The 18,413-nt window shown below is 36.8% G+C and overlaps 1 protein-coding gene across 8 annotated transcripts in view; it reads right to left on the bottom strand.

Moving 5' to 3' along the window:
* The window catches only part of NRG3 (neuregulin 3), a 1,106,210-nt gene that overhangs the window by 226,796 nt on the left and 861,001 nt on the right, over positions 1-18,413 (bottom strand). For all 8 annotated transcript variants that reach the window (XM_064374391.1, XM_064374395.1, XM_064374396.1 and 5 more), the window contains exon 3: positions 16,989-17,062. In XM_064374391.1, the coding sequence (XP_064230461.1) occupies positions 16,989-17,062 (74 nt within the window). The remainder of the gene's footprint in view (positions 1-16,988; positions 17,063-18,413) is intronic.

Genomic DNA, 18,413 nt, shown 5'->3' with positions numbered 1-18,413 from the left:
TCAAGTGTTCAAAAGAAGTATTAGGTGTCCAACAAATGGTAGATCTTCTTGAGGCTGATTGTTTGAGAAGAGTATACAAACTACTATGAGATTACTGCAGGAAGCAAGTAACTCCATTGAAGGAAAGTGCTAGCTACTACAGAGGCAGTATAGTAAAATTTGTGTGTTTGGAACAAGGATGTCTGTATGTCTGGCTACACAGTGCATTTGTGGTCACCATGTAAACTGGGGTCTTGTTTACTCATAATACCACAACGGTTGCTGTGAATCATGTTTGTCATGAAGGGAACAGGAAGTAAACTCAAACTACCCGAGACACTCCTCCTGAGATATATCTCCCTACTCTTGACCACTATCCCAGATATCGTTCTTTCCTAAGCAACTGAGAGATGTCATTTGTTCCTTTCACAAAGCACAAAGAAGATGTCGGTGTTCAGCATCTTTCATCTTGCTGGTTCACCTAGACCTTGAACCATTCAATCTCAAAACAATTAAAAGCACAGTAATCTATGGCTATACATGTGCTGATGTCTTTCTGCTCATGCTCATTACACATTACTAATTTCTGGTACCATGATATTACACACCAGTAATCAGTCACCCCAATAATGTTACATTATTATATATAACATTAATTTATATAATATATATTACATATAAGTATATATATTAGCTTTAGATAATGAAACACCCCACACAATGGAAAAATTAAGGGATGTTAGGAGTCAAATAAAGCTACATAGCTCAACAGAATTGATCTCTTGATCTCAAGGTATACCTAATGAAATAAGGCTGAGGTCTGGCATTTGAAAACAATAGTAAGTCTTCTTTCCTGGCTATGAAAAAAAATAAAAGAGTTACATGGGATGCCAATTCCAGAAGCAATGCCATGTTTATCTGCTTCTTTTTTTCTTTCCCCACTTTCTCTCTTATTTTAATCTTCTCTCATTTTGTAGCCTGGCTTCTTCTGCTTCATTAACTCATGTTTCATCATAGCTACCTTTAAGCATAACAATCCACTCCTAAGTATATATTACTAATCACTTGTGAGACCAAAATGAAGTAATAAAACTCAAATTTTAATTTTGGGGATGGAAGACAACTAAAGAAAGGTATGCTTTCCTTTTTAATATATTAATAAAACCCCAATAATTAAGAGTATTATAATGCTGCACAAATATATGGATCCATAGGGCAGAATAGAAATATCAGAAATAGAACCAAATAAATATGAAATATTTCATTATGTATCTTGTTTTCATTTATTTATAAGAATATGACATTATTAATATATAACTAATTTAATACTGACAAATATGCTACTACTAATATTATTAATTAAGTAATCTTGGGAATCTGTGTAATCACCTAGGAAAAAAGAAAGGTGGATTCAAGATTTAAGGATAAAATACTGAAATGATTACATTACTACAATTTTTAGATAGAAAAATTAGTGAATAAATTTGGAGTGAGAAGGAACTTTTTAAAGTATTAAACAAAACCCAATAGTTACAATAATAAACATTATTTATTCTAATAAAAGAATAAAAGAAAGAAATAAAGAAGGGAGGAAAAACAAAGAAATAAAGAGAGGAAAAAAGAAGGAGGGAGAGAGGAGAGAAGGAGGGAGGGAGAAAACAAGAATGAGTGAAAAAAGAAAAAAGGAAAAAGAAGTTTCCTGTTTTGCCTGAATTATCTTAATCAAAGACAAAAGGCAACAATCAAAAGAAAAACCTATTTCAATCTCATGTCATAATCAAAGTCCTAATTTCCCTTAAATAAAAATAGCTCCTACAAATCAATAAGAAAAATGGCCAATAACTGAATTACACACGGGGAGGAATATTAAGAAACTTCACAGAAAAAAAAATATAAATAACTTTTAAATATAAAAAGATGTTTTCATGTCACTCCTCATAAAAAGAAATTTAAAAATACATGAGTTAGCACTCTTCACTTCTAAGATTAAACGTAGACAAATATAGTTTCATTAAACAAACCGTCATGTCAAAGAGACTTTGGAAAACAGAAGGTTTAAGATTTTAAATTGGCACCATTATAGGGATGCCAATGAGAAAAACGCAAAGGTCTATGAAGGTACATACATTTCACCTTAATTTTCCACTTTAGAAATTTATTCTACATACTACTTAAAGTAGCATAATTTAAACAGCAAATAAACTAAATGCAAATTCACAGATGGGCTGTTAACATTGTTTTCTGAGTCCCTCTGGATTGCTGTAACAAAATATCATAAATTGGGTAGTTTATAAATAACAGCAATCTATTTATTACGGTTCTAAAGCCTGGGAAGTCCAAGATCAAAGTGCTGGCAGGTAAAGGCCCTTGCACTTACACTGTATCTTTTTGCTGTATCCTCACAAGGTGGAAGAAGCCAGGCAGCTCTGGGGCCTCTTTAAAGGCATTAATCTCATTCATGAAGACTTCACTCTGATTATCTAATCTACCTCCTAATGCCATCACATTGAGAATTATGCTTCAAGGTATGAATATTTGGTGGGAATACAAACATGCAGACCACAGCAGTCATATTGTGCAATATGTAATGAATGGAATTGTATCCAATTATAAAAAAAGTTAGAATGTTCTAGATGAACTGAAATAAAATGATCTTGATCATTTTAGATGAAAAAGCTAGATCATTGCTAGATGAAAAAGCAAGATGTGGAACAATATGTATTATGAGCTGTTACTTATAATAAAAGAGATAAGGGATTTTTTGTTCATTTTACTTATACATTTATACAATAGTTTTATAAAGATTTACAAGGAATTAACAGCATTGATTGCCTCTGAGAAACTGGGTGAATGGGGGATAAGGGTAGAAGATTTTTTATTGTAAACCTCTTTATGCTGTTTGATGCTGAACCATGTGACTGTATTACTACCCTAAAAATTAAATTCAATTAAAATAGGATTTTAAAATAAAATAGCATATACTGTTTCTATATTAATTATCCATAATACTTAGCAAAGTCATAGGCATTGGGTGAATACTAAATAAATTTTAAAGTGGATGTGCTAAAACCACATTTAAAATGGGGGCTGGTAAAACATGTTAACTTGAACAAGTCTCTCTTTCACTCGTTCAGTCAAAATTACTTGAGTGTCTGATGTAACGGAAGCATGTAAGGCACTTAAAATGTCGTGGTAACCAAATCCAGCATGGTCCTTGTCTTCAACAAGCTGCTGATTAAGTTCCATAATGAGACACACAAAAACCAAACAAACAAAAGCTAAGAAAAACGTTTAAGACATAGTCTGAGGATTGTATTTGGAACTACAGTGATGGATACTCAAGGAACAATGCCATTTTACAAAAATGGTAAAACGGTAAGGCATGCTATATCTCTCAACTTAGTTCTTCTTGATGATTTCCTTCATCTAGGTTTTACTTTGCTAGTCTTACTTGCATAGCTCAAAAATGAGGATAGTAATAGCTACTTTATCTTGTAAGAGTTAAATGACAGAACATTTGTGCATGTACCTGGCAACATTTCTTGCATGAACTAGAATAGTTTATTAATAAATGTTACTTGTAGCTGAACAGGCTTACACTATAGGAATGTTTATTTGATTTATAAATTCCTCATTGCTTACTCTTAATTAAGGAACACCATTTACAGATTATCCACAAAACACTCCTATTGGGTCTGGAATGTGTTCCTGGACAACTAAAGTGGGTTATGCCCAATATTTAAAAACGTCCTGCAGGTATAATCACAGAGCTTTTCTGTGAAGACAAGAAATCAGGAAAAACTGAAAATTTGATAACCTCCTCATGGTTTAAAACACAGTGGGAATCAATTGTTTATCTGCCAGATCAATTCCAACTTAATTCTCAAATAAAACTTCCCTGAAAGGGTTGAAGTTTTCAAGATTCCAAAGAAAATGGAGCCATGGAGACATCAACCAATATAATTGAACAGTGACAACCTATTCATAAAGAAAGACTAAAAAAAGTTAGGGGAGCCAGAAATTCAGAAAATCCAGTGCTGGTTCTCAAAAATTTATCCACATATCAAACAAATCGTCAAAAAATTAATTTTAATTGTTCGCAGTTTTGTCAAGTGCCTATCATGTATAACAATTAGGTTATGTACCTTGGACTGCTTTGTGTAATGCAATCATTTTACACCAAACTGTACTAATTATGCATCCATCTTTTGACCTATTCAAGTTACATTTTTAATTAAACCACTAGTCACAACGCTTAATGAAGATACTAATTTCAATAAATGAGGAGAATGTTTTCCTCTGGACCACTCATGAAAAAATAAAGTAAAATAAATATCAAAAACTTTCCTATTGCAAGAAAATTTGGTTGGCCCATATCAAAAAGCACTTTGAAGGGTAAAGTTGGGACTCAGAAGATTTGATTTCAAATGCTTACAAACTGATTATTTTTGTAGGTTAATTAATTTAATTAATCTGAATGTCTGTTGCCTCCATCATAAAATTACTATAACTCAGGAATAATAAATAAGGAAGTGTATACAGGGGCCTAGCACAAAATTTGGCATAGTTAAGTCCTCATTCTGTGAAAACCTCTATTGAAACTTGAAATAGGTGCCCACGAGGACCTAAGGAGATGTTTCTCTTAAGAGAAAATTCAGAACCCTGTGTCTCTGATTACTGTCAACAATGTAGTCAGTTTTTCTGCTTTCTGTCTGCTCACATTCTTATCTACATTATGAAATACTATTTATAATTCATGTGTCCAATTTATTAAAACTATATTAAAAACTGAAATGCTAGTAGTACCAAAGTAGAAATAAAGATAGCAATAGCTCAAACCATTCCATTTCTTGTCAGTCACACATTGGTGAAATGCAATAGCTCAAACCATTCCATTTCATGTCAGTCACACATTGGTGAAATTGCTCTATCATATTCTGTTAAAATAGCTCTCTCAGGAAAAGAAGGACGTGGGTGTGTGGCTTGGTACAGCACGGTGTTGGTCATCTCCTAGCATCTGTATCACATAAAACACCATCAAAAGAAAGAGGTAATTCTGCCATTTATCTTCAAAATTAGCTCTTGGGCATATAATATAAATAAATATATTCATTTAGGAAAGTTTATTTAACAGAGTTGAAAATGATTATGGTTTTTTTCTTTTCTGAATTTTGCAGAAAGTGGTTATGTCTAGCTAGTGATACATGTAATGTTATTAGACGTGATTGAAATTCATCCAAAGTGGACTGTGAGAAAGAAGCACAAAAAGCTATGGGTGAAAGAATGAAAGTAATCTCCAATGTTCTGGACCCTTTTGATTGAGAGCTAATTGCGTTTTGTGGTTATTGTTTCTTTACTTTTAATCTTCAAGTACTCTTGGCCACATTTTCCTTTTTTTTTTTTTAAATGCTTCCTTCTACTTACTCAAAAGTGAACCCTCTGGAAACTTCTAGTTAAAAAGTCCATTGGCATACTCACAAAAGACTGTTCCCTCATATGTTTTCCATGGAAAAACAAATAAATTATGAATATAGGATGTGGAGGGGGAGCTACATCAATAGATACATCTCGGAAGGAGGCACCATCTTCATATGTAAGTGATAAGGCAAATATAGTGAAGGTAGAAATACACTACAAAAACTTGTATATAAAGTTAAACTGTACTCGTATATAAAATTAAACTGTATGGAGAGCTGAGCAGAATCAGGCTCCAAACACCTTATAGGAGCGATAAGAACCCATTAAGATTGCTCAAATGGAGAGGATGAGAGCAAAGGGAGGCAGTGGGGGGCGGCAGAGAGTGGTGAAACTTAGGCACCTGTCCTGGACTTTACACCTTCTTGAGCTGGTAGCCATGGCCACGAGATGACTACCTTACACCAACTTTAGCTGTAGGTACCCTATAAGCAGAGACCAAAAACTGCTAGGACTGTCTCTCTGGGGAGTCATGGTATGAACAGAGTGGAGGTCTCCAAACAGCAAATTCCTGTTTACCAGATGAACACCGAACATCACCTCAGGGCACATCTGAGCAAGGTGGCTCTGAGCAAAGCCTTCCTTACTCTGCTTGAAACTAAAGTCCCAACTGTCAAGATAAAACTAAATAAAACCCTCCTCCCTCCAAGCCCACAAGTTTTACGCGGGAACCCATATTACAATTTGTTAGAAGACACCACAAATCCTAATACAGCAGAACAGTACGAAAAGTCACATAAAAATAATGACGCTCAAAGGAAGAGAAGCAATGTGAGGGATCATAATTAGAATGCTATGGGAAAGCAATTCTCTCGATGTTAGTAATGCTTCTTCATGTTCTATTTTTTTTAAGCTGTATACCAAGTGGGTTTAAAATTTCAGCACTTCCATTTACGAAGTGTGTATCCTTGGACAAATTATTTTATTTATTTTATTTTCTATTTATTTATTTAATTTATTTTTCTCAGTTTCCATACATTATAGTGGGAATTAATTTAAACTACCTTACAAAACTATGTGAGGATTATTTGTAAAATGCTTAGATCAGTGCCTGGCAGTAATCATCAAGAAAGCATTTGTTGTTATTGTCATTCTTTTAATATTTATTAAATGTAAAATAATAATTAAAAAGAAATAATATAATAATAAATACAATACAGATGTGTTGCAGAAAATTGAGAGAATATACAAAAGATATTGAAAAAATTGTGCAATCATACCACATTTTGCAATGCATTGCCTTCAAGTTTTTTTTTTAAGCCGACATAGGTAAGTATATACATGCTTATGTTACAAATTTGGGTGAGTGTATAGTTTTGCCTCATACTTTTTATTCCAGTGTAATTATTCATAGCTCTGCTTTTCACTCTCCAAGTATCCTAGTTTAGAGGATAAGTTATATGGACACCCTAGTCATACCATACATACTGCTTTGAATCCTACAATGTATTTAATATCATAGCGGTTGTTTTTCAAAGCATAAGATGTTATTCTAAAATGCATATGCAATCAAATTCAAATCAATATAGGGTTGAAGCATATTTAACCGATTATGCATTTTTAACTGAGGAAATAATATAACCAAATGTAAACTACAATTCTCTTAAAATTAAATATTCTCATAGTGTTACCTCTCTCTGCAGTGTAGAAAGTCCATAAAAACGCACCAAATATGTGTAATTAGAGATTATATAATTAATTTATCTTTGTGAATCATCAAGAAATACCAGATTATTCAATAAATTCTGTTGGAAAAATTGATGTATTTTTAAACAAATTACTCTTAATATAAAACTACATACTAACATGCATTTCAGAATAAATATAATAAAATTGAATAGCTTAATTACTATTAATTCATTTTATTCTTAGGCTAAGGATAGCATTAGCCCATATGAACTATTTTTCTAAAATAAGTAAATAGATTTGACTCTATAAAAGCAAAACTTTTGTATGCTTTAAAAAATATTATAATGCCGGGCGCGGTGGCTCACGCCTGTAATCCCAGCACTTTGGGAGGCCGAGGCGGGTGGATCACGAGGTCAAGAGATCGAGACCATCCTGGTCAACATGGTGAAACCCCGTCTCTACTAAAAATACAAAAAATTAGCTGGGCACGGTGGCGCGTGCCTGTAATCCCAGCTACTCAGGAGGCTGAGGCAGGAAGAATTGCCTGAACCCAGGAGGCGGAGGTTGCGGTGAGCCGAGATCGCGCCATTGCACTCCAGCCTGGGTAACAAGAGCGAAACTCCGTCTCAAAAAAAAAAAAAAAAAAAAAAAAATATTATAAATAATAAAGAGCTATCTGGACAAATTATATGATAGTGAATAGTTTATTATTATCAAAATAGAAAACTCTTTTAAATAAGACTGAAAGATTACAGTATTTCAAAGTGAGCAAAGGAAAATAATTAAAAATTCATAAAGGTAGAAATGAAACTAACCAACATACAAATGAAAAAAGCATTCAATATTGCTGGTAATCAAGGTGCAATATAAAATCTTAGTGGTATACATTTTTCCTGCACAATTAGCAATTAAAACGATACCATTCAATGTTGGTAAAGAAACAAGTAAAATCAATTTTACTTTTCACTCATGGAACTGTAAATTGATATAATCTTTCTGGAGGAAAAGTTATCAAAATATATCAAAAGCTAGGAATTTATCCCCAAGAAATCATTTTGATATCAAGGTACTGAGACCTATTGCATAACACTTGTCAATCACTGTAATCAGGCAAAATTGGAAACTCGCTAAATGGCCCTTCATAGATGACTGGTAAAATAATTTTTGTTAAGTACTTATAATAGTATAACCTTTAAAATAATAGTTTAAAAGAATATAAAATTATGAAAATGCTGTGGGAAAAAGCTCACAATATATTGAGGGCAAAGTAGAAGTTACAAAATATGGATAGTATAATCCTGGTGGTGGTCTTTTTTTTTTTTAATTGAGACAGGATCTCACTACATCACCCAGGCTGGAGTACAGTGGCACAATCACAACTCACTGCAGCCTTGAACTCCTGAGTTTAAGCAATCCTCCAGTTTCAGCCTCCCAAGTAGCTGGGACTACAGATGCACATAGCCATGACTGGCTTTTTTTTTTTTTTTTTTCCGGGAAATAAGGTCTCCCTATGTTGTCCAGGCTGACATCCAACTCATGGGCTCAAGTAATACTCATACCTTGACTTCCCAAAGTGCTCAGATGACAAGCGTGAGCACCCAGCCAAACCTAATTTTGTAAGGCAAATGAGTCTATTGTGTAATAATATATGAATATTTAATTTCTTGTACCTCAGATTTGACTAAGGTGTCAATATAATGAATAATAGATAATGAAGTGTGAGACAAATCACCACATGTGGAATTTGTAAAGGAAATAATTAGAGATAATCTAGAAACATTCCATAACACTTGATCTCCCTCTCTGACTTTGAAAATATAAAAAGAACAAAAGAGAGATGAGAGAGAGGAAGTGTCATCTTTGATCCTGACAGTCTGTTGACAGAGGCTTCTGAATGACCAGCTCTCCCAGGACACATGAGACAATGAAGTGAACATGTCCTGTGGACTAGCTGTGCGCCACACAGTAGAACTGAGAACCAGTTGGAAGCTGTCTTCAGTCCTGCCCAACAGTTCCCCTGGGAAGGCAGAAGAACAATCCATCTTCTTGGGTAGAGTGGGTAGAGTAGACCCCCAGTGAGCCAGGGCCAACAGGGAAAACTGCAGTTAGCAAGCTGGGCAGACAGACCCACAACACTGGAGCTGGGAGAGGCAAGGGCACCTGTGCTTCCCTCTGGTCCTATGAGGCCTGCTTTTCAATGTAATGGTTAAAAGCAAATACAAGCCTGGCACTGTGGCTCAAGGCTGTAATCCCAGCACTTTGGGAGGCTGAGATGGGAGGATCTCCTGAGGCCAGGAGTTCAAGACCAGCCTGGGCAACATAGCAATACCCTGTCTTTATAAACTTTTTTTTTTTAAAGTAGCCAAGTGTGGTGGCAGGAACTTGTAGTCCCAGTTACTTGAGAGGCTGAGGCAAGAGAATCACTTGAGCCCAGAAAGTTGAGGCTGCAGTGAGCCAAGATCATGCCATTGCACTCCAGCCTGGGTGACAAGCAAGACCCTGCCTCTAAAAAACAAACCAAACAAAATAAATACATATGTATGCCACAGAAAAAGTATAAAATATTTGGAGTAGTATGCACAAATTAATTATCAGTTGTTATCTCTGAATCATGTACCCATAGGAAATTTTTCCTTTCTTGTAAATAAAATTATTTTTATAGTATCTAGAAATCATATGTTTGCATACATGATTGATAAAAGATTGGTGTTTATACAATTTAAAATTGAAGACCTGAAGATATTAGCAATCAAATATATAAAAATGCCACAACCTGATTGAATTAATGGGTTTTGTGAGATTCATGGTGACGTGGTCAAAATCAGATAATTCTCTCTTACGCCTTCTCATGCCAAGCCAGAAAGACTGTAGTAAGAGTAACAAATTTTATATATAAATCCATTCTGCTAACATAGTTTTTTGGCTCCTGGAAGGCAGAGTAGCTTAGCAGATTTAAGTGTTCCCAACAGATCCCAGTCTAGAAGATACACACTTTCTTCAGCATGGATTAATAGACCAAGGGAAAGTGGTAATTAGTTTCTGCTTTCTGTCCTCAAGAATCTGCTTTTTCTCTATCTAATTTATTCGTGGAAATGTCCTTCCCGGGACCATGTTGCACTTCTCCACAGAAGGCCCTTCACATTTTACTATAAACGATACCAGTGAAGTTGGGCAGTGTGCAGCTTGTACAACAGTTTGTGGATAGCTGTGTGAATAGCTCACTGCATCTTCTCTCCTAGAGAAATCCTTTCCTGTGTAACCCAGATCTCTCTTTTCACTTTAGGTGAACTTTTATCGCCCCTCCATTTTTATATGTCCTTAGCAATCGTGTCTTTAGTGTGTGTCCTTAACTGTAGTTCTTTGTGCATTTTTACTTCCTTGGTATAACTAGAGATACTCGAGGCCAGGTAATAGGCTGCATGCCTTTTAATCCCTGGAAGCATCTGTCTCAGTGCCTTGTACACTGTGTAATAATCAAGATGACAGTTAAAACAACAAAAATAATGATGATGATAATATTTATGGAGCTCTCATAATGTCCCAAGCATAACATGCTCTGGAGTATTTTATTTCATCTTAGCAACAGCTATATATGTTACAGATTAGAATATCTTAATTTATAAAGAAGAAAACCAGGGTTTATTAATGTTATGCAACTTGTCCAATGTCAAAACTATTAATAAGATTTTGAATGAGTGAAGGAAGAAAGCATTTGAATATCTTGCAGACATCACATCCTTTGTAGTCTGTAAGTCAATGTCAATAAACACAGTTAACTACACTGTGAGTTTACTGATGGTAGATGCCATGGTCTGAATGTTTGTGTCCCACCAAAATTCTTATGTAGGAACCTAATCCTTAATGTGGTGCTAGTAAGAGGCTGGGCCTCTGGGAGGTGATAAGTCAGGAGGAAGAAATCCTCGTGAGTAGGATTCAAGTCCTTACAAAAGAGGCCCAGAGAGCTGTCTCATGCCTTCTGCAATGTAAGGACACAGAGAACGCACCCTCTATGAGAAAACTGCTCACAGCAGACACTGAATCTGCCAGCGCCTTGATCTTGACTTCCTAACATTCACACAAGTGAGAAATAAAGTTCTATTATTTATAAGCCACCTAATTAATGGTATTTTGCCATAGCAGCCCAAATGGATTAAGACAATGGGATCTGTGATTATTGTTGTTTGGATCCAAAGCACGGTGTATGTTACATATGCTTAATTAACTGCGGAAATGAATGAATGCGTGAAGAAATACACTATTTTGGTGGTGCACTGAACTCCCTTTCTGAATGGCTTGCAAGGACAGCCTGCTCTACTGAGGGCTGTCACTTTCTTTAAGAGAATGCCCATGGAATTGTTCTACAGATAAAGAAACCAAGGTCCAAATAAACTGTGATTTGCCAAAGGCCACACCACACAGATCAGGTGGTCACAGAATCAGAACCAAAACCCTTTCACTTCCAATTCAGAGCACCTTCTGTTTCACCCTTTGACCTAATTGTTGACACACAAAACACATGTTACTAAATATTAAATACAATTGAGAAAGGCAAGAGTACAAAACATGGGTCTTTTCGGGGAAAACTTCCTGTTAATAATCTTCAGGAAAATCTCCTTGTATATGCTTCGCAAATGTCTGCCCAGGCTCCTGGCCCTACATTGGCTTTTCCAGCCTGTTACTGTTTCTTCCTTCACTGTGACACATATGGCGAAGGAGCACCACTTTGCTCTGAACCTGATGGTCTAGGCCCTGGGAGTGACAATCCCTGGGAACATGAGAGAGGAGACCAAGCTTGGACATGATTTGATTGTCTCTGAAGACCATTTGGAAGTAGGGCTGTGTTTATGAATTTATTTTCCTACCTGATGCCCTCTCTTGGCCTAGAACCACACTCTATAGAAGATTGTTTTTTTCTTTTCTTTATGGACTTGTGAAGTGGTTCTTCTTGGAAAGCTGAGGCATACAAACCCAGTTCGGGCTGATGGGAAGTCTAAACTCATATCTTCTTCACTAGTCTTCCCCTGAATCACATCCAGACCAGGGTCCTAGCCTCTTTCCAGGTACTGTGAGAACAGAGCCTGCTTCCAAGATGCAAAGAAACAGAGTAGCAATGTAAGTCAGCACATAGGGATACGTGATGGAAGTGATGCTCTTTCCTTCCATGGAGGGGCTAGATGACTCCAAGAGTTTAAGCTCTATACACTGCATGCCAGAGCCAGAGCTTGAGCCTGCAGACTCAAGCCTGCTGTCACAGCCAGGAAGATGCTAAGTACTGGATTCTGACAGGGAGAGAAAGGCATAGGGCGGTGTAGAAATGGCTGCCTCCAGCTGTGTGTGAGGAGGTGCGCTTCCCATAGGCATCTTCTCTACCTGACCCCATTTTTTGATTCTGTTCTGAGTCTGTTCTCTGAAGCAGCCCCCACGCTTCCATCGGCCGGTGATTATATCAGGATCTTGATGGGAACTCAGTTTGGCACGTGCTCATGAGAGAGGAGATGGAGAATATCCTTGGCTGGCTCATAGTTCTGACCAACACATAGTTCAGCTCCATCTAACTCTGCTTCAAGGCTGGGGATGGTAACTGCACTGGGTGGGAATGGGTAGTAAGGAAGGAAAACCAGGGCAGGAGTCTACAAGTCAGCTTCCGGGAAGCTTACTGCTGCCATCCCTGGGTGCACTGGCAGCATAGGAGGCAGGGGGCAGAAATATGTCCTTCAAAAATGCTACATTATCTGATGCTGGCTGCTCCACAGAAGGTCACTTCCTCTTGACTCTGACCAAAGTGTGAAGTCACTCACTACATTCCTTCTGAACCCCTGCTTGTTATTCAGCCTCATGATGTGAATGCAACTTGAGGTACATTGAATCCATAGTAGGGTTTGATCAATCTGACAGATTGGTGCATTAGATATTTTTACCAAAACTGTCATTGAAGCACTTTATAAGATTGATCCTCATATGTAAATGTGTTCCTGAATGGAGTTAGCCCTAGGTTCTTGGAATTGAAAAGAAAGTAGAGGGGATGAGTTTTTGAAATAGTCATTTAAGCCCTTAAGGCTCTCACAGTGACATCTTTGCATCATTTTCCTAAATATAGGTCATTTAAGATTTTATTATATTTTTAAAATTTGGTGTAAAAGGTACACATTTCTGACCAACTTTGCATTGCCTGGGAGAGAAGAAAAGAACAGGGGATTCTCACCCCCTGTTAATGGGGATTTCACTCAGCAAAAGTATGCATTGGACAGACAGGGAGAGAGAGAGAAAGGAAGGAAGACGGAATGGAGAGAAGAGAGGAGACAGAAGAAGAAAAATGGAGGGGAGAGTACTGAATGGAAGCTTATTTCCCGAGCCTAGAGTCATTCTGAAGATATCATGAGCAGCAAATTAAACAATCCTTCAGCAAGAATTTTGACAAGGAAATTTCATTAGGGATTTAAATCTCTATGGAAGCTCAAGTTGCTGCATTAAGATATGAAAATTGTGCAAATATTGTTCCTTAGAATAATGTTTGCCGCAGGTCATTGAGTTTCAGTCAATGGAATTTAGAGTGATAAATGTCCTGTTGAAAATAACTAGAGAAGGGAGGCTTCTAGGGGAGGGAGGAAAGTGCCCTGCAGTTGGGAGCTCAGGTCCTAGAGTCATTTGGAATGGAAGTTAAACTCTAGCATTAACTAGCTGTATGACCTTGAGCAAGTTTACTTAGCATCCCTGAGGTCTAATTTCCTCATCTATAAAATGTGGGCAATTGACGGCACTCTCCTTACTAAACTGTGATTGGGAGGATTTACTAAAATAATCCATGTAAAGCTTTTGGCACAGTGCCTGGCACATGTATCATTTAAACGCATATTAGTAATGATTATAGTGATGAATAAGGGAAGTGGGCTGACATTATCTGGCATTGACTCTTTCGATCTATATGATAACAATAATGCTTATAGGTATTATTGTTACCATTGCTTAGGTGAAATCATCCATTTAGATATCACAGTTCATCCCTGCAAGAGTGGAGGATGGGTCCACCATAATGTCTGTTCTCTCCTCTTAGAATATAGGATCCCATGGTTACAGTCACTATCCCTGAAAACCTATTTCTACTTCTATTAAATTGCTATTAAAATTACAACTGTGTGAGCTGGGTACAGTGGCTCACTGCTGAGGCCTGGGAGCCAAATCAAATATACTAAGGTCAGAAAGGGGTAAAACGTTATACCAAATTTATCTCCATGTTTATATATCCATATGTTTTTCTTCCTCACTAATCTGCGGGATCCTCAGAATCTAAATCCTGTTTGCACACCTTTGAATTAACAGAACCTGACTGATTAGGTGGCTCTTGGTGGATGCTCAGAAAAAACTGATGAAATGAATTAACGATTACCTAAAGAAATGCATGTGCGCATGGATGAATGGAAGATATAATGCTTTTCCATTTAAGCTGTGCCTCAGGGACTCTTCCATGGGTTCTCAGTGCTTATTCTTTTTTTAAAAAATTCAAGGAATTCTGGCATTTTGACTCAAAAAATAATATACCATTTTACAGAAAACTGGAGAAATAGGAAAACAATTTCATAAAATTCCATATCCTTTCAACATTTTAATATATTTCTTTTCTACATTTGGGCCAAAGTATGTTCCTTTTGCAATTTTATATAAAAATAATTTTCTATCTTGCAATTTCACTTAATAGAAACACTTCAGAGAGCTATACTTTTCTTTTTTCTTTTTCTTTTTCTTTTTTTGTTTTAGATAGAGTCTTGCTTTGTCACCCAGGCTGGAGTACAGTGTCTTGACCTCAGCTCACTGCAACCTTGCCTCCTGGGTTTAAGCAATTCTCTTGCCTCAGCTTCCTGAGGTAGCTGAGACTACAGGCACCTACCACTATGCCCAGCTAATTTTTGTATTTTTAGTAGATAAGGGGTTTCACCATGTTGGCCAGGCTGATCTCGAACCCTCCTGACCTCAAGAATCTTTGCCTCCCAAAGTGCTGGGATTATAGGCATGAACCACTGTGCCTGGCTCACACAGCTGTAATTTAATAGAAATAGAAATAGGTTTTCAGAGATAGTGACTGTAACCATGGGATCGTTTTGTTCTATGAGGAGAGAACAGTCCTTATGGTGGACCCATCCTCCACTCTTGCAGTAATGAACTATGATATCTAAATGGATGCTAAAATTTGATTAGATTGTTTAAAGAGTTTTTTACCCACTTTGTATCACATGCAAGGCCTTGCTTTTTGTAGCCTGTACTCAATAGCTATTCCACTGCCATATATGAAAAGAAAGGAAAGAAGGGAAGGGGAGAGGGAGGAAGGAAAAGAGGAAAGAAGGGAGGAAGGAGGGAAGGAAGGGAGGGATGGAGGGAGGGATGGAGGGAAGGAGGGAGGGAAGAAGTATTAAAGGAGACAAAATAATGAAGAAAGATAAATAGGAAAAGAGAAGGGATAAAAAAGAAAAGAGAAAGAAAAACAAAGAGGAAAACTAGATACATTAGGAAAAGTGAGAAACAGAAAGAGAAAGAAAAAGAAAGAAATTAGCAAGCCCATTATTTTATGTAAGATTCCTAATATGGCAAATATATATCTAACACCATAACCATGAATACCCTTTCAGATGATATCTTAGCAAGTGGATCAAATCACTTCATAAATAAGATACCAAAAATTCCAGTAACACCATCCTTTCTGGGTAATTCCTAGAGAACCATGCCTCACCTTTCAGGAAATAGAGATATCCCAGAGGCAACCTTCACTTTTCTCAAGGAAAGCTAAATTTGCAAAGAAAGAGTAATTGCTGTATGGTGGGTTGCTTTGTCAAGATAAAATAGAATTAAATTAAATGAAACAAAACCTTTTTCTTTCAAATAACTTTGCATTTACTTAAGCAAATGTAGCTAAAAATTCAGGGGGGAAATGAAAATATGCATTTTGAAAAGATATTGGAAGATGGCGAGACATGTTCATTATGCAGCAAAATGAACAAACACAGGCAGGGCGACCTCTGTCTGTAGTCAGTACAAAATATTTTGCTGAAGTCTGTGTTACGTATATTCAGAATGTATGATATTCAGAAAGCCATAACTTTGCCTTTACAATTGCAAAATGCCTATCATTATCCTCACTAAACTAAATTGCTGATTCAATAAAAATCCTCTTTTTTGAGTAATGATTCAATTCTAGCAGCTATTGAAAGAGCAGAGAATTCTTTAAAGATAAACATTTCACATTTGACGAGAATTGGGCATTTTAGTATAAAAGGTTACTTTTACTCATATACAAACAGAAAATAATGACTAGCCATATTTTTTAGTCCGCAAATTGTCTTCTTTCATGAATGGAAAAAAAAATAATTTGTCCTTAGGACAGTAATTACTGATCTGCAAACTGCGTTGCCAAAAATGGAGTGTTCAAAGTTTCTTTATTTTTATTAAAGAAACTTTAATAAATAAATAAATAAGGAAAATAGAGTTTTTAAAGCTTCTTTGAAAACTTCTTACATGATTTTATACACATGCTTTCTTACTTTAGTAAGGTATGGTTTAAATTACCAACCAAAGCATAAGAAGCACTTTAACACTGTAGTTCCCATAACATTAGTTTAGCTCTTTTAAATGAGGTGCTGGGTGGCTGGGCAGAGGGAGAGCTAAGGAGGCCCCAGTTCTTGGGAGTTCCCATCAGGGGTTCAGGGTGGAATTGGTAAGCCAGGCCTCACTGTCAGAGAAGACCTAGACTGAGCCAGCTTTGAGCATGCTTTGAACACCAACATCTGCCATCAGTTTCGCCCTTGGCGGCTTTCAGAGACACAAGACTGAAATATAGCTTTCAGCTGAGTTAACAACCATTGCATAGAATAAGAGCCGCCTAAATATCGCATTAGAGAGAAGAAAAATGCTTGACCTACTTGGATCCGATAAGATGGAATCAGTTTTCGGCAGAAATTGATCACAACGGACTCCTTGGTAGCCTTCTTTGCACCTGAGAAAAGGGGATAAATGACAAACATACACATGTGGTTGTGAAAGATTTAAGATTCAAACAAGTAAAATAGCCATCAATGACATAAATGTGAGAACAGTACATTCATGCTTTTGTATTGTTTGATTCAGTCTGTTTCTGACATCAACAGGCAGATTCTTGATTCTATTTCTGTGCCAAAAAAAAGAGAACGCCAACAATGTAGCTCTGCTTTTACAGTTTGATATGCAATATCTGAGGAGCAAATTGAATTGCATTTTAAGATACCTCACAGCAGTCTAAATAATGGTTCTTAAAGTTGTAATACTGGATACAGGTGTATTTTTCTTTATGGAGCACACTGGTCTCTGAAAGGCATTTAGAGACATTATATTGCAAGTGCCATTATCCTAATAAAAGATATTTTGAAATATAATTGATCAGTTAAAGATTTTGGCTACTACTAATTTTGTTTCCATGTGTTTTGTTAGCTTGTTCATTGCTCGCCCCATTTTTTTTTTTTCTTTTTTAACCTCTTAGCTGTTCTTCCAAGTCAGTGTCACCTAACCACTTTGCCAGAAATAACAGCATTTTATCTGGTAGGGTCTGAAAGGCATCTCTAAACTCAGATTTTTTTCTCTCCCTATTTTTCTCTTTTATAGTCAGTAAACATGTGCAAAGTGCCTACTTTCTGCCAGGCATTGTACAAGTCAACTGTCCTGAGGCGGGCACAATTTAGAGGCAAGGAATTTGCCTGGAAGCGCAGGCAATGAGGCATGCCCATTCAGCCCTGCCAGGCCTCTGTCGAGTCTTCACACAGCTCGCTCAGTCAGGGCTGCTTGGCCGCCTCAGACAGCAGTGGCTCATCAGCCAGCAGTTCCAGGAACAAATACAGCGTGGCCCCAAACGCCTGGCTCCAAACAGTCTTGTTAAGTGGGGAGGTGGCATTTACTGGCCTGCTTGAAGCTTAATCTGCCATGCTCAAGTTCAGCAGGGAAGCATCCATTGTTGCTTATAGCATGAATCTGTCCTACTTACAGAGGAGGAAATAGTGCTGCTGGCATTAAAAAAAATCAGATTTAAAAAAAACAATTCTCTGCTTGTTAGAAATCTATGAAATCGACAAAGAATTCAAAGAGACCGTTCTGTCAAGAGACAGGAACCGTGAGTTCTTTCCTTAGAATATGCCTTGTTTTCTGAGTGTAATAAGCTATTAAATAAGGTCTATTGCAATGGGAGAAGCAACATTGAAATGCATCGAGGTAATTTTTCTACCTTTCATTGTGAGCCAAATTGGAATTCAGGTAATCGGGCAGGCTCTCTTCAACACCTTTTAAGCCTGGCACTCTGGAGTAGATTTGGCAATTCTCCT

Source organism: Aotus nancymaae, unplaced genomic scaffold, assembly GCF_030222135.1.
Source record: "Aotus nancymaae isolate 86718 unplaced genomic scaffold, 86718_ANA_hifiasm-v0.15.2.pri h1tg000010l, whole genome shotgun sequence".
NCBI lineage: Eukaryota > Metazoa > Chordata > Mammalia > Primates > Aotidae > Aotus > Aotus nancymaae.
This window is presented reverse-complemented; position numbering and strand designations above follow the sequence as displayed.